Source organism: Falco punctatus (genome assembly GCF_963210335.1).
Source record: "Falco punctatus genome assembly, chromosome: Z".
Lineage (NCBI taxonomy): Eukaryota > Metazoa > Chordata > Aves > Falconiformes > Falconidae > Falco > Falco punctatus.
Genome location: NC_137586.1, coordinates 45,852,065 through 45,876,825, shown reverse-complemented (window position 1 = coordinate 45,876,825; position 24,761 = coordinate 45,852,065). Strand labels below are relative to the sequence as shown.

General features: G+C 37.7%; 1 protein-coding gene across 2 annotated transcripts in view; it reads left to right on the top strand.

Moving 5' to 3' along the window:
• Window positions 1–1,621: 1,621 nt before the first annotated feature.
• The window catches only part of LOC308057082 (uncharacterized protein), a 36,692-nt gene continuing 13,552 nt past the window's right edge, over window positions 1,622–24,761 (top strand). The window contains exons 1-2 of one of the 2 annotated variants that reach the window (XM_080373266.1): window positions 1,622–17,370; window positions 23,076–23,224. In XM_080373266.1, the coding sequence (XP_080229392.1) occupies window positions 23,079–23,224 (146 nt within the window). In that variant the 5' untranslated portion in view covers window positions 1,622–17,370; window positions 23,076–23,078. Of the gene's footprint in view, window positions 23,225–24,761 lie in introns of both variants that reach the window. The other variant, XM_080373265.1, reaches the window with a different exon arrangement.

Here is a 24,761-nt window from a genome sequence, read left to right as displayed (position 1 = left end):
CTTCAAAAAGTTTCATTTGAAAATAAAAATGGAGCAAGAAGAATCACAAAGTTCAATCTCATTTCCACTTTTCATATCTTTTTTCCTCTAGGGAAGAATCTGGGACCATTGCAGAGCAGATTTATACCTATGCCTATCACAACAGAGCTAGCACATAATTGAAGCCATGTTCTAAAATACATGTTCAATTATTATATTTTTATATATTTATTACTTATTAAACATGATCTCTTTAAAAACAGCACTAACTGGATGAAAAACTGACCTTTCCACCAATCTTAGGAAGCTGCTTATGATACATAGATTGCTGCAGTAGTAACATTAATATTTATCTAGAGCATAGACAACATCATTGGGTCCTAGCTGTTTCATTAATTCTCAGCACATTCAGTGACTGATTTCTTCACTCACAAAAGCAGGTTTTGGTGGTATTTTTTTTCCAGAACAGAATCAAAGGAATACTAAGAGGTCTTTGCCTATCCTAATGCAGGAAGTCTGAAGTAACCTTATATGGTACTGTACCTCAAAATACACTTCTACACACAAAAAAGCCTCATGTTTGCCAGTCTCTTTAAGCAGTCAGAGAGAGGTATATGAAAAACAACACACGTTCCTACCCAGGCAGGATCTGTTGCACAAGCAATAGTTTCATGACTCTTTTGTATGTTGGGAATTTTTGTCACATAACTGCTCTTGTACAGACCAACAGTAACTTAGCCATTGTCTACAGCAGGGAAAACAGATTCGGGTATAGCTTTATCCAGCACAACTGCAGACATTTGTCTTCTTATGTGGACTACAGAAATCTTGCTTAAAAACAAGTTAGTTAATCATAATGGAGTTGATGTAATGAAAGGAAGTGAAAAATATCTTAACTAATATTTTTGTCAAAGATTTTCTGGTTCCCCATAGGGCCTAAGAGGTTTTGTCTTTTCCTGCATTAAGGAAACCCGATTAAAATATTTTTATTCTTTCAAGTAAAGACAAAGAAGTCATCTGGAGTTCAGGAATGGATTTTTTTCCAACCCAGCCTAGTCTAGGACAAATACATTCTATGTATATGTGGGACAAGTTCTGTTTCAGCCAAGTTTTCAGAAACAATGTATACAGGTGCACTTAATTAACTCTGCCAACAGTATATGGCTCTACATTTCCCATCCCCACCTACACAAACATGTAGCAATATCCTTAATCTGATTGACCTAATAACTGATCGGCATTGCCCCAGCGTAAAAAAAAAACCACCACCCCATAAGACCTTAGCTGGTCATCCTTGTCTTATCTTGTAAGATAGCAAATACTGACATGTAGTTCAGATAACAGCAACAAGCTGTGTTAAACCTTTTTAACACCCTTTTTTAAATTATTTTTTTCTAGTAAGGTTTAAGCACCTAAGGGGTTACATTTCGTGTACATTTTTTCTTATCCATGTACAAATAAATGAAGATGAGAAAGCAACTAGAGCATTAATTCTCTACTCAGTGTTCATTAGATGTAAATGTGGGAAGAGCAGTTCAATGGAGTCCAGTTTGATTCTATAACTCTCTCATCACAAAGGACAATCAGAGCTACCGGAGAGAAAAAATGCTACTTAACTTAGTCACAATTGAATTAGACTGAACACATTACCCATCATGGAAGTGGTCATTAGGTTTTATTAGGCAACAGAAGGGGATGGGACAGGAGTGCACAAGATTGGGAAGTATCAGTGAAAAGACAGCAAATATTTGTACTTCCACTTTTCTAATGAAATTTATTCATTGCAACTGGTACACATTAACAACTCAGTTACCCAGGTGACTTTTCTTATTCTTTCAAAACACAGCTTTTTTCTATTCATTACCTGACTGTGTTTTTATATTGAAATACAGAGGTGTTTTCAGTTCCTTTTAGTCTTGATTTTTCCCCCCTTGCACTTCTTTATGTAACTATGAGAAAAGGTAAATTTCACTACAACAGTCATAACTAAAGGCTTGTCTCCTCAAATGGAAACAACTGGCCTTTTTCCTCCTTCTCTGCCGGTGAAGCCATGCAGCTTGTTATGCTCCTGCACAGGGCTACACAAACAGCAGGCTCAGATCTGGATCTGGACTGCAAATACATCTGAGCGTGCCTTGCCAATGACCCAGACATGCGCCACTTCCTGCATTCTCTAGAGGAACTGTTGCAGCATGTTACCATAATTTTTGGCTGCAAAGGTACCCCAAAGCACCCGGTTTGTTCAGCAAGCCTGGAACAGACACACCGCTAAACCGATCTTTGTAAAATTACAGCCTTCAGGAGACACTAAAAGGATCTTCTCAGAGTCTTATCTGCTGAGACAGCACCAGAAACACAGTCTGTGGTTAGGAAAGCAGCACTGGCAGCTGTACACAAGGTCTGTGTGCTGTTGGTGTATGTAGAGTTCCCTTCTCCTGGAGGGACATGAGAACAGCTGCCAGGAAGCCTGAGGAACAGCAAACGACCTGAATATGGACTGTCTTTCTGGCTGACTCAGGCCCTTCTCACAATGTTATAAAAATATGTATTTCTACGAGACCATACACTGGAGCTGTCACCAAAAAAAGCTATCAAGAGAATGTCTCTCTTACCTGATGTAGCAAGGAACAGCAGAAATTTCAACAAAATATATAGTGTGTCCATGGGATAAAATTGTGACATTTACTTCTGTGAAAAGGGGTTGTGAACTACAAGGTCTTTGGTTTCTTGCTGTCCTTTTTGAACTTAACATTAAAAGCAACCTGGGAAAGTCATTTGAGAAGCCACACTTAGAACTAAGGTCTCCTATCCGTTTTTTATTGTGCACGACTTAAGAGCTGCCAAGTGTTTTAGCCCAGCACATTTCAAACCCCTGTCTTCTGCAAAGTCCAGATATGAAAAGGACAGCTAATTCCGTATGCCAGGACGCACTAACTCTTCGTGTTTCCTTTTGTGTAGCTACATGTCTGATTTCAGGCTGTACTTGCTCAGTGCTGTAATGAAGGTCAAGCAGTATACTGATTGTTATGATCGGTCCAGAATTTTCATGTTCAAAACTCCATGTCCTTCAGCAGGACTTTTACAAAATGCACAGTTGCAGGTTTAGACCCCAGTAAATGGTAGTGTTGTTATTATTTATACCATATATGCACTGTTGGACACTGCAATAGCCAGAATGAACAGATGCTCAGGAAATTATTCAATGGCATATGGCCGACCTTGCCATCACATAGAAGGCTTTGAAACATTGCTTATATTTCTTTTTTTATATAATTATGGAAAACTATTCCATGTTTGCTCATACTTGCTGAGAATAAGGAGGGCAATAAATCTGGATTACAGAGGAACCTGGGTACAGCTCACAGCAATAGTGAGATTTAAATGGAATGTCTTACCACTTGACTTGAAATTACGTTATTGTAACATTTCAGAGGCTTGAGTTAGCAATTATAGAAGTAATATTTCTGTGGCACTACAGAAACACAAGTTCTTTCAGAAAAGTAAAACAAAAACAAAACAGAAAAATGTTCCTGAAAATCTTGCCCTGAAAGCATTGCATATATTTTCAAACACCTCAAAAAATCTGCTATTTTGTATGCCCAAATTGAGCCCCAAGAATTACCTTACATGCAGGTTGACCAGATAAGAGGACAAATTCAGCTTTAAACATGGATGTCAACAGTGACAAAAATTACAAAATGTAGTACAAAATTTTGTTCAGAGAAATGGTATTAACCTATGTCACTGGTATGCAGTCTTTTGACACACATCTTGTGCCTTCATGGACATATGACAATGGATTACTTCTCAGTCACAGAAATGCCACTATTTTTATACCAATTACCTTTGACCAGTCGTCATTACCATTAGCCAATCATCATTTTTTCTGCTGTCCTGTCAATCTTTGGTCACTCAGTTAAACAGTAGATATAGAGTTGCGGGACTTGGATTCCTAGTCACACAAGAATAATTAACAAATTGAACTAGTAATAGTAATACTTCATATATAATGGGATAAAATTTATTCACATAGACTGTGTGGATATTGTCTTAAAAAACTAACAACACATTTGGCCACTTTTTCTTAGTCTTACTATTTTTGCCTGAAAACTAGCTCATCCTGAGACAGTGATGAGTAAATATGAAATGTAAAGGTTGCCAACTGTAGTGAGAACAATGACCTTTTTCCCTGCCTGTAAATTGTGACCAGAAATCTGCTGTCACACACCACAATGCTGCAAGACGTGTTGGCATTTCTTTGGTCAAGAAATTATATAACCTCATATTGGTTTTCAACACCTGCACTATTTACAAGCATTTGAGTCCTCAATGTCTCAGTCCCTGAGGACTGTGGTGCAGTCTTATGACCTGTTAACCACGAGGATTCATTTCTGTTGCCGTGTTTTACTATAATTAAAACTGCCTGTTCAGTCATTTATAGTAAGTCTGAAAACCCAGCTTGAAACACAGAAGCAGGGAACATAGACTTTCCAAGCCATGCATGGGCTGCTCAAGGTATATAAACAAAACACTCACTTTACTTTGTACACTTTCATGGGGTTTTTTTTCTCCATCTCCTTGTTCCCATTCTCTTCCATCCTTAACACTCTGATACCTTCCAGCACGTATAGCTTTCTACTCTTGTTTCAAAACCCCACAAACTCCTTTTCTGAAAAAAAGAAGGATGAGTATCTCCTGACTATGGTGGAAAGTGATACAGGATTTGGACTGGTCCAGGGAATCCACAAGAGATAGTTTCCCATCTTTTATAACATTCAAAACAAAGTTGTTGACAATGTTCAGATAGTACCATAGCATTGAATCTGAACTGAACAAGGAATTTCAATCATAAGAAAACATGATGTTGGGTCCAGCTAGTCCTACAGATTTAGGGCTAGGTCTTTAAGAAGCCCTTGCTTGCTTAGGAGAGGTCTGGTGGAGATATATTTACAAAGGAAACCAAGAAAAACAAAAATGTTACGTAGACAAGATGAACTGTAGTCTTGTGGGCATCAGGCAGATAACTGTCACAAAACAAATGCAAAATGTGCAGATTTTGCCTGGAATTAAGTCAAGTCCCATCAAGAATTTTTAACAGATTAAGGTGCATGTCTTTCACTGAGTTGTTTGGTTTAAGATCTTGAACACTGTCTAGAAATAAATGATAGCAAGAAAAAGGATAGACTGAGAATGTGAGAACACGCTAAGAAAAAAATACAGAGTGCGCCACTAACTTCTTGTGGCACGTCTGCAGAAAATACAGAGCAGTAATAACATGTCGGTGCTTTTTTGCCCCGACTTCCCACAATAGAACAGAAGTAAGGTTGCTTTCATAACATACATGGGCATTTTCTAAAATACTTATTAAAGGCTGTGAAAGCAGTCAGATACGCTGAAAGATATTTTTCTCTCTCTCTTTAAAATAGGTTATCAAAGTCTGATTATGACAATTCAGAAAGCAGTCGGCTGAATGAGATTAAAAGATAGAAGAAGCAGAGAGAAATGTTATTACTCACTGGTGACACAGCCACATTTGCCTTACTCACAGGGCTACCAAGCTTCTATGGCAAAAACAGATATGAAAGATTTCAGGCACTTGCTGATGTTTCCTGCATTAGAAACATCACAAAAATAGATTTTATCCCAGCATTTTTTCATGCCCAAGAGTGGCCCAAAGAAAGCACATTAAGACGAAAAAGGAGATGTGGAGGAAGTGAATAACTCAGCAAAAGTTTCTGTGTCAATCTCCAGTGTAAGTATGGGATAGGACATGTTCACTGCAGTTATTTAATAAATGGGTTCCTGGATCAGCTGTAGAGTTGCTTTGAACAAATCACTTTACTCCCCAAGCTTTCTCCAAACATCTGAAAAGAAGTCACATCTTCTCTGATATCCCCTCCACTGTGCTAGCTTATCACATTTTTAGGTTTATTGCTTGAGATGTGAACGTAAAGGGCAAGTTTTGATTTGATGTACGGTGCTGTGCTTTCCAGGTCAGCTGGTTATATGTGCTCAACATTTTACTTTCAACACTGACAATTTAACTGGAGGATTTTGGTGAATTTGTTCACGTACAGCTTGCAAATTACAAGGCAGTCTGGTAATCACAGTCCTAACAATGGAACAAAATGACAATAAGCATTACATCAATGCCAAGTTTTCTCAGGTAAAACCCATAGTTATTATTTTTCAATAAAATAAATACATGTGCCGTACACACCAGCTCATAAACAAGCACAAATCCAGTGCTTTTCCAATGGGACAAGAAGGTGATTTTATTTCTTTTTCTGCTAAAGAAATCTTTATTTATAGACTTCAGAAAATGTCATCCAAGTCCTTACAGGATACATCCCAAGGCATAGATTGACTGGAAGAACACAATAGCTGAGAAATTGCATAATGCCCCATATGATTTTACTACTGAAGAAACAGAAGAGAAAATTTCAGCCTACTTTTTTTTTTTTTTAATCCAAGTAAAGAAATCATGTCTTTACTACATAATGCTTGAAGCAAACTTTCATTTGTGTATATTTAGATACGAGAAAAGATGTTATCTCTCTGTCTTATACTGGGATAACTCTTCACTGACTTAGTGCAGTTATCTTTGATTTATGCTGGTTTCACCAAGATTAAATTTTGACCTCTTTCCTTGTATTTGTTTATGTAAAATATGAAAAATGACATGTTTTTCAGGCAATTAATAACCAAGAGACCAAAGTAATAATAAAAAACTTGTAAATTAAAATGTCAAGCAGGCTAATGCACCATTTGATAAATGACTTGTTTCTGAGTATTACGTTTTAATGTCATTCTAATAGCTTGATTATAAAGAACAATTACCACATTTAAAGTAGGCTGGACAGAACATAACTAGATTCATATCTAATTTTAAACTAACTAATTGGATATAACATCTCAATAGAACTAAATTTCTTAACAAAAAACCCCAACTGCATTAAGCTGTTAGAATGTTGGGAGTTTATTCTTCTTTTTTCCCCAAAATATCTAGTCATTTAATTTTCTTTTATTTTTTTTTCTTCTATTTTTTTCTGTCTGTGCTTTCCAATATACTTGGAAACTTTCCCTTCTGGGGAAGACAGTTTACAAATTACTTGACCACCTCTAAGGAAATTAGTTTGAAAAACTGACATTCATTGCTACCTGAGGAGTTCTTATGCTGTAAAAGAGGAGACCCTGAAGTCTACATCCCTGCCCACATTACACTCATAGCATATTCCAAAGACATAGAAAATGATTAAGTGGTGTGAAGGCAGAAAAGACCAAAATTTAGAATGTTTTGTTTGTGGAAAACTTAATTTCTAAAAAATATCTTCTAAAAAAAATTTATCTTTCTTTGCTACAATTTTTCCCCACAACAGTAGTTTAAAGAAATAGATTTTTTTTAAATGGCCATAGGATATCCAAAACAAAACACATTTTGTAGAACCCAGGGGCAAATGAATAAGACTGGCAAAGTTGAAGTCATTTTCACTCACCAGCTGGCAGACTGAAGAAAAGTCATCAGGCTGACCATCCACGGTCCAGGACCCTGGAGTTCCCAAAGTCTAAGGCCAGCATTGATTTTTATTTCTATATTTGCCAAATTTTTATTTCTCAAAAAATCCTTACTTTACTAAATCATCTGTCCTCTATTCATAAAGACATAACTTCTCAGTAGCAATCTCTGCCTTGAAAGAGAAACAATGGATAATAACATTTAAAATATATTGTTAGACATCATCTGTACCTTTTGGAAATCATGTCCTACTGTGATATAACTGATTTCACATTTATTCTCAACCTTTAGGCTATCACTCAATTTAAATTAAAGATGCTTTGGCAACAGGGTGCTCAGTGCCTTATCCATATTGGCACAAAACCCAGTGTAGAAAATGCTCTTAGCCATAGCCTTGTCCCCACCCAGAAACATCCATCATCACGATGGACATTTGTTCTTTTTTAAATATTTGTGAATGGTTTTATTTCTGCACTTTCAGGTGATGTTTTGCTCATTTAAAAATACTTGTTACTTTTATAATATCCTTTTAGATTGCTCGAGTTAAGAGTTGTTCTGAAGTAAACTATAACTGGAACAAAAAACAAAGAACATTTGAATAAAGAAACATGACATGTAGCTCACCAGTGTAACCAGAGAGAGCAAATAAGAGCAAATTTGGAAAACACAGTTATGCTCTCCTTCATGTCTGAGATGATACAAACTGGTACAAGTGCTGTTTAGGTGTAGTGAGCTGGATCTGTGACAGCCCTCATCATTCCTCTCTTCAGCCTGCCAGCTGAGCTTCTCATGAGCTCTTTCCTCAAACCATTCTCATCGAAACATTTCTGTGAGCAGGGACGTACCCTCTGGGCTGCACTGGATGGAGAGCTCAGGGACTCCTTTCAGCACTGCATTTGGCAGAGCAGAAAAGGTAGTTGCTAGCATGGGGGAAATGATGAGTAGCTGAGGCAGGATGGTGGTGGCCATTGTCTCAGCCTGTGCAGCTTTACCAAGGGTGTGGAAGTGTTGAATGTGCATAATGGTGTGTCAGTAGCATAGCTGATGTTTATAGCTAATGTTAAATAAAATCAGAAAGGAGGAACAATATAGTAAAATCAAAACCTAAGAAATCTTGGATATGTTGAGGAAACTCCAGAATGAAACATTTTAAGACTTTAAGGTGAGCCAAAACAAAGGCACAGCACACAAGTCAACAAACCATCTGCTGGCAGCAAACTGTTTTTTAGCTTGAGACATCTACTGCTTATTTAGAAAGAGACAGAAAGCTTTTGATATGTTGCGATGCTTGCATGGTAACCACAAGAAAGACTCCCTGCTGTGATATGCCTTCCTTTGGCCTTGCCATAGAGGAAGAAGTTATTTGTGTCACTTATAGCTGGCCAGAAATTGAGCTTTGTTGCCACCAGAAATTTCAATATTGCCAGCACCTGCATTTAAAATATTTAGGACCCACATACCCAGACAATGCCAGCTAAGATGGGTCTCTTTTTTAAGAAAAAGTATTAGGTGGGTCTCATAAAGAAACTACACAAATTATGGGAACTGGCAGAGTAACTGTAAAGCTATGCAATACCATTATCAAAACTATGGGAGGTTTGCCTAGGAGGGATGCTTTCTGAAATTGGCAAATTATCACCAGACTGAGGCATATCAGAGTCTTAATTTGTTCCAATTGGTTTTACTGGTGCCACACTGATCATTTCAGGTCAGAGCTTTCCTTCATCAAATTCACACCAAGCTTCAGGAACAACAAATAGTAATTAAAAAAAAAAGCATATTACACCTGCCCAATTGTGAACTGTTGAACACAGTAAAAAAACCCTAACTGCTGACCCTTCCATTATTGAGTTTTGTACCCCATACAATGAATTTTGTCTCCCTAACTTTATCCTATCTGTCACAGAAAAAAAAAAAAAGTAAAAGCAAGCAAATATATAGGGATATAGAACCATAAAAATCATAAATGGAAAAGACCTATGGGGTCATTTATTCCATTTCCCTGCCATTTTACTCTGACTCCTCAGGGCACTTGGTGGTGCTTTGCCCAGTCTAACTTAAAATGTCTGAGGCGATGAGGTTTTTGTCTCAGGTTTCCCTTGTAAAAAGAAATATTAAGTGTAAGTCACAAGACTATATTCCTGCACAATTTGTGTTCTTATATATTTCCGTGTGAATTAACTCAGTTTAGTATTAAAAAAAAGGAAATAAAAGGCCTCAACAGCTTGGATACATAAACATATTGCTACAGGTAGTAAGTTATGTACATCATCTGATTCATGTCGGTTCTGTGGATCCACTTTCTTAGCCCACAATAAACAGTAATTCAAATACTAGGCTGGTTATACTTTAGCACTGGTCCTTGAAATCAAAGGGCACCTTTGAAGCGAATTCCCTAACTGCCCTTACTTACCAGGCTTTGGTGCACTTCCCAGACCGTACACACATAAAAAAAGAAAAATAATCAAAAGATATGCTCCAAGAGCCCACCCAGTACACATCAACCAATGGCTAACAGAATTTCAAACCAGAGTACAGCTAGTCTATAATACAGATGTGAGCCTGTTAAAGACCCTGAAATGCACAGGCTGTGGACAGCAGGGTCTCACCACCAATTGATTTACTCTAATGATGCTTTTTTATTATGCACTACCTGTTACTGTAGAAATTACCTTAGACTGCCCTTTGCACATTAAGCAACCTCAACACTATTCACTTTTGCCACAGCTAAAATATCATAGAAAAAGTTACCATGGTAACTTTTGTCTGTATATTTAAACCCTCAGATATTTCTAGAAAACAGTCGAAGATTTAAAAGAAAGATAATATTTAAGTACTATCAAAAATAAATAAAGTTTATTAACAGAAATATTGTTTATCTGTATTACCAGAAAGTATCAAGGATGAGGCAACTCATTAGGACTAAGGAACGATTATGTTAAATTCTGTGCTGTAAAAGATGTTTTGCATTCTGAACAGCTTCATGCCCTGATAAGGCAGAATATGATAAATCATTAAAGGAGCAATTCAAAGGAATGACTCAATGCAATAAGTAATATGGAGCTGGGAATAGCTCATTCTTTTATTAGCAAGTATTTAAGATTTACATGTTCATGTCCATAAAGGAATTTCCTGAAATGTTATCAGAACATGAAAAGGTTTCAAATACCATGAAGCAGACTTGGCTTAAAATTCAGTGGAGTACTAACAGAAACTCATTTTTGTGGATGAACTAATTAATAAAAAAAACAAAACCAAAACCAACAAGGAAACCACTGCATTACTTCCTTGGATAATAAAAGTGCAACTAGTAGATCTGAACATGTTAATATGAATAAACACCAATCTGGGAAATAGCAGTTCTTATACAATTCCTTTCTTGCTGTCAGCTGAAGTACAGGTTCATCTACAGTGGCTATTTTCCCAGATTTTACTGGTATAATAATCTGTCCATTGCTTCTCTACTTCGGAGGATTACTAAGTTATTAAGAGTATATTTTAGACAAAGTGGGTACACTGATACAGCCTCTTAGGCATGCATTTCTAAGCCACTTTTCCTTGCAATAGTGAAACCAGAATTTCAGTTCCAGTAATATAATTCCGTAGTGTAAAGCACTGATGGACTATAAACTCAAACTGCAAAATCCGTTTCATTCAAAACATTTTGACAGGTTAATTTTGCTCTGGTGGATTTTACGTTGGTCCCCTCATGTCTGTTCATGCCAAATTTCAGTTCGACTTTTCACAAATACTTCTTTTTTGGTATTGCATCCTTTCCATTCCTCTGTACCCTGCCACATCACTCACATAGATTCCCTGTGTTGTATACCATTCTCCACATTTTCTTAAGACTTTTGCTTCACATTGGTCAGGCCTTTGAGTCTTTAAGTCAGGACTTTAAGCTGCAGATCAAGGTAGTACTGTAGCATGTCCTAGTTCATCAATCAGGCTTCTCCAATTGCTTTTCTTGTCCAATAATTTTACATTTCTTCAGTTACCTTATGCAGGGCTGACTTCATTGGAGCGACATGCTTGCCAACCTGGAGCAACACAGATGAAATAATGTCACATCATCCAGCATAATCTCTGTGTGGGCTCAAAGATATCATTCACTAGGCCAACACACTGCACTGTTTTCACCTTGTCCCCTACTTTTTCATTCTCTCTGGTGTTTTTTTCATGAGAACTGTACATATTATGTCTCCCTTTCTGGTGCACACAGAGAGCATCCAAATGGACCCTACCACTAGCAGCATTGTCCTCTGACACAGAAGGGAAGGTGGTAATAAGAACCCTTAAATTTTGTGGGCTGTTCATCTGTGTAATTGCAGAGAAAACATACATCACCCTGATTGTCAAGCTTAAGAAAGCCTGACCCTGCTGGTCAAAGCCACACAACTGAAGATACATCCACACGGTATAGGTGGAAGCTTGGGAGTAAGGAAAAGAAGGTCATGGCACTAAAAGAAGATTCAGCAAGTGATCACTACAGAGGTGTCTTGAATAAGTAGTTGGGGGCTGTGATTACTGAGTACCAAAGAAGAGCAGTGCTGAGACAACAAGAACACTTCCCCAGATCATAAAAAGACTACAGTACCATCTATAACTCATCGGCACCTGCCCCATTGTCCTGTTTCATGCAATTTGCATCCATAACATAGCCCCTTCATGAGGGAGCTTCCAGCATGCACTGAAGGCCCTGCAAGCTGGGAGGAGCTTTGTGTCAGTAAACAACAGAAACCAGATGCTGCAGTGCAAGTATGTCTCATTCCTTTTGATATCTGCTTCCCCTCATGCTTGAAAATAATGTGCAATACACAAAAGATAAACATAGTCCTGATAAGGAAATGGAAGTCAAACAAAAATCTGAGACTGGGCACACTCCTCTTCAGGTTGTCAAGTGCATATGACCAAGCATAACTCGGGAAAGAAACAGCTGTTTTGCAGCCTGCTAAACTATCCAGAGGTCACTGCAGTTAAGTGCCCACTGAAATCTTCAATGGCCTGTAACAAATGAGTTCTTTCCCTTTCAATGAAGGATAAGGTTTGGTTACCTATTGCAAACAAGCATTTTATTGACAGCATCAACACAGCTAGAGAAGCCTCTCTGTGTAAAATTCTTTACAAACCATCTGTGTAATTAGAAATAACTTAGAAGTAACTTGAGGCAGAGAAACTTATATTGCTCAAGTACTCCCTGGATCATCCCAGCAATAATTGTTTTCTAATCACAGATTGACGAAAGTCACTGTTGTCAGACTACTATAGGAAGGGTAACAGTCACCTCCATGCTCTGCAGCATCCTGTGTTACTCATCTGCATCAAATTAGCAACGGAGCTAATCTGCACAGATGCTAGGTTCCCCAGACTCAAGTTGTCCCTTCTCATTTGCAAACACAATCCATGTGTTCTTGTCATGAACTCAGACACTGCAAGGAAATTTTCTCGGCTTTAGGAATCTACATTTAGGTACCTAGTTTAGATAAAAGTATCTACACACCTGACCACATGCAGTATCAGAATCCACTAAATATGTTTTGTGTCCAGCTGTCCTCCACCTTCTTAATGTACTTGAAAGTAATAAAGTATTCCTTCAGTCACCCAGATGAAGCAGAACTGTTCTGAGGCACTTACATCAGTGCATCTCAAACACCGATGACAGCCATGGGAGGTGGGTTCATGTTTTCTCAGTGTAGGAGGTAGTTTAGTGAGTGTCTGGAGCTATTATCAGCACAGACTTGGCATGAACAAGGTAGAACCTGGTGCTGCCAACTCCAGTATTTTTTAGCATTTTTTACAAAATTGTGCTGAGATTAGTGAGACCCCAACTGTAGGCAAGAGGGTTTTTTCCCCCCAGTCTTTCCTGGCTTTAATGACAGTATTCCACTGTCTTTGGTATGCCTGTATTGCTGTCACCCATGGAGTTGCATTCATGGTAATGGTCAGGTAGGAACAGAAGCAGTTGTGCCCCATGACAGGGGAATGAGGCAGGAGCCAAGTGTGACCCCAGCACAGGCAGTGCCCTTGCCAAGAAGTGGGATCTCGGAATGGCAGGCCAAGCAGGTTGCTGTATCAGGTGCTGGTAACAGCATCCATCAGCAGTGCCAAGAATGATGAAAGGAGGGATGAAACAGGTCTAGGGCACATCCAGGAGACAGGTCCGAAGATAAACTACATATGATGCTGTCACTAAATACTGTTGCCAGATGTAGGCCTGAAGTCTGATCAGGGGCAGGATGAGGGACAGGGATGGAGCCAGGGGGTTGCCTGGCAGAGCTCAGGCAGGAACCAGATTGCTGGGCCTGAGCTGAAAGTGGGTGCTTGGGAAAAGGTGTGGGCTGCAGGCGAGAATGGGCAGGTCTGTGACGGCCTGTTGAGGTCCTCCAGGCCCTGACAGTGGTACCGCCAGGAAATACTCCAAAAACGCCATTATAAACACCACGGTTCACAGCTGTATTCTGCAATTGCTGACATAATGTGAAAAAAGCTCCACATAAATGGTGATTTCTGCACCAACTAGTGAAAAAATACAAGATGATGATAGAGTAACAAAGCAAATTACTATAATACAACATCCAAAATACAGTCAATTATAAGAAACCTCACGTCAGTGCAAGACAACACTACATGAGACCTAGTAATGGCTCTAAATCATTACAGATGAGGAAAAGTGACTGTCAGAGCCACAGCAAGAGAGGTACACTGCAGACTTGCAAACTTCTTAGGTGAAACTGTCAAGCTAGGCTATAAACCTCCAAACATATAGTGGCATCTACACAATTTTTAAAGTTGAAATAATTTACTCAAAATATTGATTTGTCTGGCAAGTCTATGGAATAAATCCATGCAACTTCTAAAGTCACAAATTATCCATGCAATTGACTCCATACTACCAGAAGGCCAGAGCAGACTGTACTGCTGATCTCTATGAAGTATCAGACATCACGCCAAGTTCAGCTGCTTTAATTACGAAGATCAAAGAGCTCTGATTATTTCTCTGTGTGTCTTGTAGTGGCCTAGTCCTCTGCCTAGAGTTTCTTATGTTTTCTTGCCACTAAGGCACCACTGAAACTACACAGCGGAACTGTGTTCAAGTGCTTAGACATGTTGAATTTGGGCAGTTTCAAGCACAACACAAGCAGGATTTTGAGATCTGTTTTATGTCAAGGCCACAGTGAAACCAAGAGTTTTCAAAAGAGATTCCAAGTAACTCCCTTGCCATGAAAAAGCATGTCTTAGAATACCCAGTAGCCAAAATGTGAGGTAATCTATCCAATATGTGGGAAAGTGCAAAACCCTCCTGACTCACACAGGAGATTAAACAAGCATGCTGTTGACTCTGTCTCTCAAGCCCAGTGTATTGCATTATTTATATAAAGTGGAGCAGCTCCAAGAAGAGAAACTGTAAGAGTCTGATACCCTCATCGGCACTATGGGCATTTGCCTAGGGTCCAGGATCAGCTATCAGACAGAGCAGTCTGTCCTGGAGCAGTGAATTACTTACCTCATGATACATTTCACAGCTACCTTCCAGAAAGAGTAGTGGTGCTGAGTGTCTTACTGAATGGTTAGTGGAAAAATTAATTTTGCTGTTGATCTAAACTAACTATGGACTCAATAGGAATACTTGATGACATATTACAATGTCCTCTCTTCCTGTCTCCCCATCTACTAAGCACAGCAAACAATAAATAACCTGTTTCTCTTTATAGTAAGACATAAGGTGAACTTTATTACTTTTCCTTTACTCTCTTCTCCTCTTTCCTACAAGGAGCCAACTTTTCTCTCTGATGGTCTCACTGAGGTTTATCTATTTAAACTTAGAACAATTGTTCCTAACTGATATTTAGCTTTGAAGTTTGCTGCTTCTATTTCAGACCTTGTGCATTTTTCCCAGCTTATACTAGCTGATCTAAGAAAAGATATTACCTCTACATGTGAATCTCATCCAAACTTCAGGCATTGACAGAGAACTGGAATAAAACCCACTGTGTTACAGGTGGTTCCATATTCTGTCACATTCCAAATAGAGATATTGGTCTGACTTAGTATCATTCAAGACTTCCAAACAAACTTCAGAGGATTTAATAATTAAAAATCTGAAGGCAGATTAAATAAATACAAAGTGGGTTTGTCAAAGGTCAACCATGGCACATTACTTCAGTGCTTCTCTTTAACCAAGATAAATGTGGGCAAACACATGTGGACCAGATAAACTGTGAACCTCAGTAAAATATTTCATTTAAGTGGATAAGGAGTGGTTAAAATCAGATAGCATCTTTTAGCGAAAGCTCCCTTCCTGCAAGAAGGTTAAAAAGGAATTGCTCCAGAGCTGTCTTATAAGTGTCTTACTACTGTGTTGAGTGGTGACATTTGGCACAAAATGAAGCAGTGAGTTAAATTTTCTGGAGGACAAAAAGATCATCAGCAGCAGATGAATTTCAAAGACAAAAGACACAGATAACCTGAAGGACTGAAACAGAGAAAGTGGAAAAAAAGTCAGGTCATAAGCTTAGGATCTAATCAAAATTTCTGTTATAAGGTGGAGCTTATCTGTTGGAAAAAATAAGAGGACTAGGTGAGTGTATTAATCATTAGAGAGTGTTTATGAGCATTGTAAATCTCTGGAAAAGTTAAATCTGATTCTAGATTCAGGTAGTTATATACAAACAAAATAAGGAAGCATATAAAGTCCTAGTACTCAGCTGGAACATGACATACGGTTCCCATTGCCTGTTTTCAATGAGACTGCAGAGAAAGGCCATGACACCTATCAAGAGAATGAGTATGAGAAGAGTCCAAAGTCCTTGACTGATGTATCTTCAAAACAAGGAAGGAGAGGGGAGGTGATTTCTGCCATACATACCATGGAGCCAAAGGAGGGGTAACTCGTCTCTTGAATAAATTCAGGTTGTAAATTAGAAAAAAACTTTTAGTACTTTGCACAGAAAAGTTCTGGAGCAACTTTTCACTGGAAGTGCCTGAAGTAAGAAACATAACTCATTTCAAGACAGAACTTGTGAAATTATCAGAAGGGTTATGCAGTCAGGTTGCCAGTAGTAGCTGACAACAGGAGGTCCCTTTCAGTCTTCTCTCTCTTTGTCAGAGTAAGTAGCACCTTACTTCCCTGTGTTTTCTGTTCACCCAGCAGTACCAGTGGAGGGAGGAAAAATCTGTCCAAGAAGTGGAAGTGCTACATTCTGTAACAAATTATATACGCTATGATTCCAGCTTGCAGCTGGCTGAGTTCAGATTCCTGCACTATTCAGTGTATTAACAGCTTAGCTGGAATCCTGTCATGCAGCCTACCAGGTGCTCTTACAGAGCAAAACTTCAAAAGGGGTGAAAAAAAAATCTATTTATCTGTCAGTCTCTCAGTAGCACAATCCTGAGACAAGCTGTGTTATTCAACATGTTCTCTTCAGATCTATGCGTTTTCTTGGAGGGGACAGTACTGAAGACTTGCAAGTCATATGGAAGTTATGTTCCAGCGATCTGCACTTGTCAAAGAATAACTGTTTCCCCAGAGCCAAGTTATGACATCAGTGGCACCTGCCAAAAATTATAGCACAGATCAAATGTGGTATTCAGAGTTTGTGCCCTGTAACTGTCTGGTCATTCCGCTTAGTGTGTTGCAGACTTCACAAAATGAGACTGTGGGTTTGGGTTTTTCCCCCCTGCCATTAAACTAATTCACAATAGCAGATGTCATCACTCCCAAATAAAAATAAGTGACGGATTAATAGATTTCATCAGTTATTCCTGGCAGTTGCAGTCCTCTTGAAAAAGGGAACCCAGAGGTAAAACTGACACTATTCAGTAATCACTCAAGAAATCCGTACTTTGACAGAAGAGGAAGCTACTGTACAATCAAAGTAAGCATTTATATTCTTGTATTTTGCCAAAATAAGATTTTCTCTTCCTATCTTGATTATTAAACACACCTAGACATACACGCATATATATTTATTCTATTTTTTGTTAAATTATGTGAATTTGAATTATGCTTTCTTCTTCATCTTCCCTCCATGACCTTGAATTCTGTATATTATGGTATACTTTATTGGGAGATAAATTGGGAGATTTATAAAATATCAGAGGCATCCTGCCTCTGTTTTTTTTTGATCTAATCTTAACTTCAGTTATTAACCTGTTATTTATCCCTATGTCTGGCTTAGGTATTACTAGAACTTCTGTACTACACATACTTCAGCTAAAAGGAAAACCATGTAAAATGAACGTGTGAGGGAATATTCATCTTAATGATGTATTCTATAAGCATAATTTAAAACTTATTACAGCATAAAGGTTTTTTTATATTAAAAAAGAACATAAACAGGCTTTGAACTCATATATTGTACTGTAATTATTCTATAATGCTGGCAAATATTGTATGCTTAGGCAAACAAACCCCAGTGAAGGGCGAAAGGAATAGGAGAGTAATTAGTGGCCTAACAAAGAAAATAGCTTCTGGTCATGATATGACCCAAGGGACTGAGTTCATTGAAGTCACAAGCAATCTTTCCATTGTTTACAATGGTCTTCAAAAAATTCTGTAGTGAGTGTAAAAAATTCTTCCAGAAACATGGTCATGTTCAATATCAAAATTGGCTGAATCATCAAATTTATCTAGAGTATTAAAATTAGCCTTATCTCCACCTTTTAGAAAGAAAATATGTTTAAGATACAAAAAACAATCATTATTGTTAAAGATTTTCCTCTTTCAGCAAACTTTGTTAGAAATTTGTTAGAAATAAAATTTAGAAATGTTAAAACATTATTTTATTTTGCTGGTTAAAATATTTTCCAATAAGAAAAAAAATAAGGTTGGTTTATTTTTTTTTAGTCAAACCAAATGATTTTTTAAATTACGTATCATTTTGATTTAAAATTACTTTGACATTTTTCTCAAAATATGTTCAGTCAACAGCTTTAGTGAATGCCTTAAAAGGCTTCTTACTATAAAGTAAGGTTTTCAGAGAATCTCATTGTATGCACAAGTATTGTCTCTCCATTTAAATTACTGAATTTTTGAGACAATGGGTACTCAAGACATGTATTAAGTAGACTACAAAGTGTAAAAAATGCCTCCTGAAGCTTCAGACAGTATTTTCTTCTTTTGTTTGTTTATTTTAGATAAAGGTTACTAAAAATAGCACTTTTGTTCAAAATATCAAGAGCCATTTCTGATTTCAAACATTTCTCTGGCAAGAGTCTGAAGTAGAAATACAATTACAAAGTGTGTCAAAGAGAAATTCCTCACATTAGATATTTCTTCAAAATCCTTTTTGTACCTCAGTGGAGGTTGTCAAAGATTACAATAATTCAAAATGTACAGACCAGGAAAGGACTAAAACCAGAGCATTTGGAAACATGCTAATGTAACACCTTTCCAAAGCACATTCAGCCTGCACATCAGTTTAAAAGGCAGAAGGCTGTACCACTGGCTGTTTCTATATCAATTTTGGGGCAGTGAATAAAGGTTGTGCATATAATAATTTCCATCTAAAAGCAGAATTTCTTCTCCCTTGCACTGGAGAGATCTGTTGAGGAAAAACATTCATCATTCACACTTTGAATCTCCTTTAAACATGCTCTGGGAGAGCAGCAGCTCTCTAAGATAACATACATGTAAATGCTATCTGTGTTTTGTGAGTGATTGGGTGCCTTACAGATCATTGCATAGCCATGTAATTTATGGTTTGCTTATAAACAGGAGATTTTTCTTTTACAGAGACATTAATTTTATTTACTATTATGTCTTCTTGTGGACATTCTCTATAAATTAATAATTCTTTAACAGACAAATTAGTTCCCATAAATGATGAATGCTGTAAAAAAATCCTTTCATATGCACATACACATCTTTCTCATAGTTGAGGTTCAGAGTTAATACATAAGCCACTTGAGCCAAGATCCAAGTTTTACCTGTATTTAAATTTTGTTTTATCAGCTCAACTCCCCAAAAAAGCAGTCAACGATATTTCAAGTGGGCAGGTAGGACTGCACAACCCATACAGAAACAGTCCTTCCTCAACCATCTTAGTTGAAGATGTCATAAGGGACCCTGCCTTGCACCAGTGTTATACACATTTTAGTAGCCCTTTATAGGAAATGTACTGCTGAAAGTTTCATAATACAAATTTTCAGTCTATAAATGATACTTACACTGAATCAAGTCTTCTGAATGAATCATTTTCAACCTATGGAAGTGTTGTTGTTGCTTATTTTACTTTCATATCAGCAGAAAAACATGTAAAACAACCTCCTGTTAGTAGCCAGAAAGACATCTCCTGGACTTCCCTTTAATTTCTCTGGAATTATAACCTGGCAATCCAAAATGAAAACAAAGATGATAACCACTTTTCCTTGCTCACTTTCCATCGAGGCAACACTAGTGGAGTGACTCTAAGAGAAGTGTGGTTTTGACTTACAGAGAAAATCTAACTGTCCTGCTAGTTTCTGAACCATGACATATGTGAGTGAAGGAATCAAGAAGTTTGCCAAAATTAAGTCAGATTGTTAGTGTAACTCCAATTTATGTTATTGGGACATCTACAAAGAAAGCAGAAAACCACTCAACTGCAACAACAAAACATGTTTTCTAGAGCAATAATAATTTTTTTGATACAAAGAAAAGAAACCTAAAGAACAACTCACAAATCCAAACCAAGCTCCTAAGTAGAATCTTTCAATTGGCAAAAAAGAAGGTATTACACAGTATATGTGAACTATAATCTGTGTACATGGATGTCGTAATGCCAGGCTCAAAGAAAGGATGCTTTCACATACCATACCACAAGAGAAGCTGGCTAATAATGCCAGACAGAACCATCTTCAGAAGTCTTACACCAAGAATCTGTCTTAGCCAGGACTACAGCAATACCACGTGAAAGATTCAACTGTCTCTGTTTTTCCTGGAAATTATTATCAAGTCAGAAGTTCTTGGCTTGCAGGAAGTCCCACAGACACGCCAGACTGACATCTGCAGAAGTATTTCCATCCTTTGGGTACCTGTATGACCACAGCTTGTTCCTCTGACTAGAGCAGCCAAGATTTAAGGCAGGCAAAACCCTCATGCACCTCCAAAAGATCTAACCAATTTAGACCTCAGATAAAGACTGGAGGCCCTCTTTGTACCACTCGAAGAGTATCTACTAGAAGTTTAATAATCATAAAAATGTAATCTTTAATAAAAGGTTAATGTGTTATGGCAGACTTTTACATGAGGCAAAGTATAATAGGGTTCGGAGAGCAAACCTACTCAGACAGTTTGTCAGCAGCTTGCACTTGGCTTCTGAGGCAACAGGATAATTACCTGAACAGTGTCAAGTGGGCAGCTGCTACTGAGAGAAGAGCCTTTAAATGGTGCAAAGACCCAGGTGACCTGTTGATCTAGGAATGATGAAATAATCATATTCCATCACTCACTATTACCAGAGCATTTATTCTAACACTGCCTAAAGCCTATAGAATTAAGATTCAGATAGGGCATGTTCCAGTGTGTCTGTGACATGCATACGTTTTTGCAGGATGAAGCTTTAAATAATACTGTTATTTTAGGGCCTCAGAGTGAGATAAAAGATCATTAAAAGATTATCCATATTTCCATTTAGACAATATCATAAATAAACAAAGCACATTTAGCAAAAGGAGGTAGTAGAACTGATGTACCCACACCAGTGTAACAATTACTGATGTACCCCACTATGCTACAGCTACAGCATCCCCAGTTCACAGCAAAGGAAACACCAGAAAACTGTTGTTTGCCTCAGATGAAAATATCTGATTGTTCTGGTGATATTGCAGCTCTTGCTGACCTTGCTGTGAAGAAGACCAGTATCCTAACAACTCAAGCATGTCTGATATTCCATTGCATAGGAGATTATATTACATGGACTAACCAGTTCACACTTGCTACTCAAGTTGGACTGTGCCAGCCTTTAAGCAACTGGACTTCTCCATGAAAAAATATTGCATCTGGAAGAGATTTTTCTTTTTGTTAAGAAAGTTTTTCAGTCCAGTCAGACTTAGCACCAAGTTTGGCAAAGTTATTTGTTGTTATTGATCTTTCTGAAAAAGAGGTTTATGAAAATTATGCCAAATCTGAAATATTACATCTAGGGAGATGCCAAGATCTGACTTACGTACCCATTTAAAACTTCAGGAGTTTAACATACAGTATTTGATAGGAAGACCTTACACAAGTCTGCCTTCATTGTGTTGCATCTGACCGTCCTTTTCTTTTTCTCTGATCTTCTCCTTACAACATTGCACAACTCACCTCAGATTGGCCTACATTAGCATAATATTTATAGCATTTATCAAGGATAGCTTATAATATATGACACTGTCTATAAAGCAGACTCAAAAGTACATATCAGTGTCTATGAGGTATTAATTCATCAGCATTACAGAGTGGACAGACAGCAAAAGTATCTAGTGACAGCAGAGTATACATGAACACAAGGAAGCAAAGGAATTTCACAGGAACCTTCAAATTATGTGCTGATCTAGTCATAGAAAACTCAGGAACATGGGTTTGGGGTTTGTTTTTTTTCTTGCCTCCTCCCACCTGCTGGAGGGTTTTAGTGTAGGAGACTGATGCAGGAAATACTGTTTCACAGCAGGGGTAGAAGTATAAGGGGTTGTTGGTACCTTATTTAACATCATAGCAAAGCAACAGCAACCAATATAGTACAGCAACAAATATAGTATGGCAGCAAATATAGTACATGATGGAATTTTTCTAATTATTTCATTTGGGAATAGACAGCAGAACTTAACTTTTCAAAGTACCATTAAGATCTGATAACCAAGGTATATTTGGTAATATCAGCAAGTGCATCAGTCATGCTGAGAATTTTGAAACCTTCCATGTTTGAATACTATGCATTTAGCAAGGAGAAATTCACCTCATTTCCATCCTTTTTCTCATTTATTGGAACTCATCTCTATATTTTAACAAGCTCTACTTTTAACAACATTTAAGACTGAATTTTGATAAATTAAAGAACATGGCCATAACAAGTTCCCCAGGGCTTTGTACTCTGTGTGCTTTAACTTTGAGTTGATAATTCCCTTGCATATTTTGTACTTTATATCATTGGAGTAGTAAAAGGAATCGTTTAAGAGCAATGTATACCCTTTGGATAGCAACCATCTACGATCTCTTTTAAAACTGCAGGAGGCAGAGGAAGGGAAAGCCCTTCACAACATCTTATCTGAACTTCACTGAAAATGGCACTATATTTGGACTATCCCAAGTCCTTCCAAAACCAGTTAAAATCTCACACATCCTGAGGCCTCCACAACATTTCAGTGAACTGTACTATGCGTAGCCATTACTCAGTCATTATATTACAAAAATATAAGTATACAATTTAATTATCACCCAAGGCCTGTTCCAATGCCTTGTATTTTCCTTCAAGGCAGAGTAAGCATCAGTTACTTATTCTTCTCAGGTAACATGTTTTATTTTAATAGCGCTCCATGAGAAAGAAATTGCAAAGGGCTAAGCAACATGGTATCTGCCTCAGGTTAGACTCCTGACTGTTCTGACCTCCAAATTGTTTTTCAGAAAATGAGCACGCATACCAACTCTAGACGTTACAAAATGGGTGGTCATGATGCAGAAGAGCTGAAGAATTTCTGGGAAAAAGTCATCCAAGAGCAAACTAAGCAACGAGAAGGTGAAGAGTCTAGGTTAAGCAAAAGTGCCCTGAACAAGTAAGTGGTATTTTTTTCTTTTGCACAAGACCAGCAAGGCATGTCATCACGTGCTTTAAAATAAGGTAACCATTATTGTACTGCTTTATTCATAGCACAGATTGTGTTCTGGATCTTTGGCACTTTTCCTCTCACAGCTGCTTATCTCATATTTCCATGGCTCTTCTTCATGGAAACTCAGACACCCCTCACCCCTGAACCTCATGAGCATTCTTCAAAGGCCTTGGAGCATAGCCACAACTTTGGCACTATGGCTTGTGACAGCCAGAAAATATCAGGATTTTTACCTGGAACTGGTACAGCTACACAAATAAATAAAATAGTATTACATTAAAGGGACAGGCAAATCACTCATTTGATGTGTAGTACAAGCAAATCCATAGCGTCTTTACCATGTTTAACAGCCTTTTGCATCATATAAACCCAAAGACATAAACAGTACAATAAGATTTTCCTATGCCATGAAACAGATTTCATAAGCATTCTTGCTTATGACAGGTAAAAAATAAGGTTATTCAAATGTATTTAATATTTTTCAAAAATAGTATAAAACTCCAGGCATTGCCTAGGAAGAGTTGTGACTGTGGTATAGATACAACATACAAGTTCAGTAAACTGCTTCAAATACTTGCACAACCTGTTGCTCTTCATGAATCCCCTGACTAATAACAGATGGAGAAAGATTATAAGAAATACCTGTGTCTCTTGTGTTTTTTTCTGATGGGGTTTCTTCCTTAGGTTGACAAAGGTTCCCCTGCATAAACTTTCCTCAAAACTGGGACATTCAAATAAATTAATTTGACTTCAGTAAACTGGAATGTGCTGGTAAATGGCTGTTTCTTTAAAAAAAATGCCAGGTGCTGTGACCCTAGTGCCCAAGGAGGAAGCTACTATGATTATTTTAAGGATGAAGAAATCAAGAACTGGGCAGGCCTCGTGTCCCAACAGAGTCAGATGTAGACAGTCCTGCTCCCAGCATCCTACTCCAGCTAGTCAGTAATAGTCCCAAAACCAAATCACCAAGTTGCTGGAGGGAAAGCATGTATGACAAAACCCAGCACAGTGTTCAGCTGCACTGGAAACTTTTGTCACCCCAGCTTCATAAAAAAATATTGCAAGAAGACATCACAAACTAATTGCAATTAGGTGTGCAGAAAATACTTTTAGCTTCACAAAGTCAAAAATGTTAAAAGCTTGTATAAGATCTCTGAACAGGAAAAAAATGCAGCAAAAGAATTTGGACTATGTCTTCACATACATATGCAGTATGCCTTAACTGACTGATCACAATTGAAACAGACCCAATCAAGTTCCTTCAAGGTCACTTTACCAAAGCCCAAATTGCTTGCAAAGTGTTCTCTAATTTAAAAAAAAAAAAAAAAAAAAAAAAAAAAAAAGATACTTTCAGGAGATAATAGACACTGTCATTACAAAATCTGTAGGTCCACTACCTCATGTAAGTGGCACCTGGGAGAATTAGATGGCTCTAAGTATAGGAAAGTGCTCTTTCTGACACCTAAGACATTAGTTGATAAGG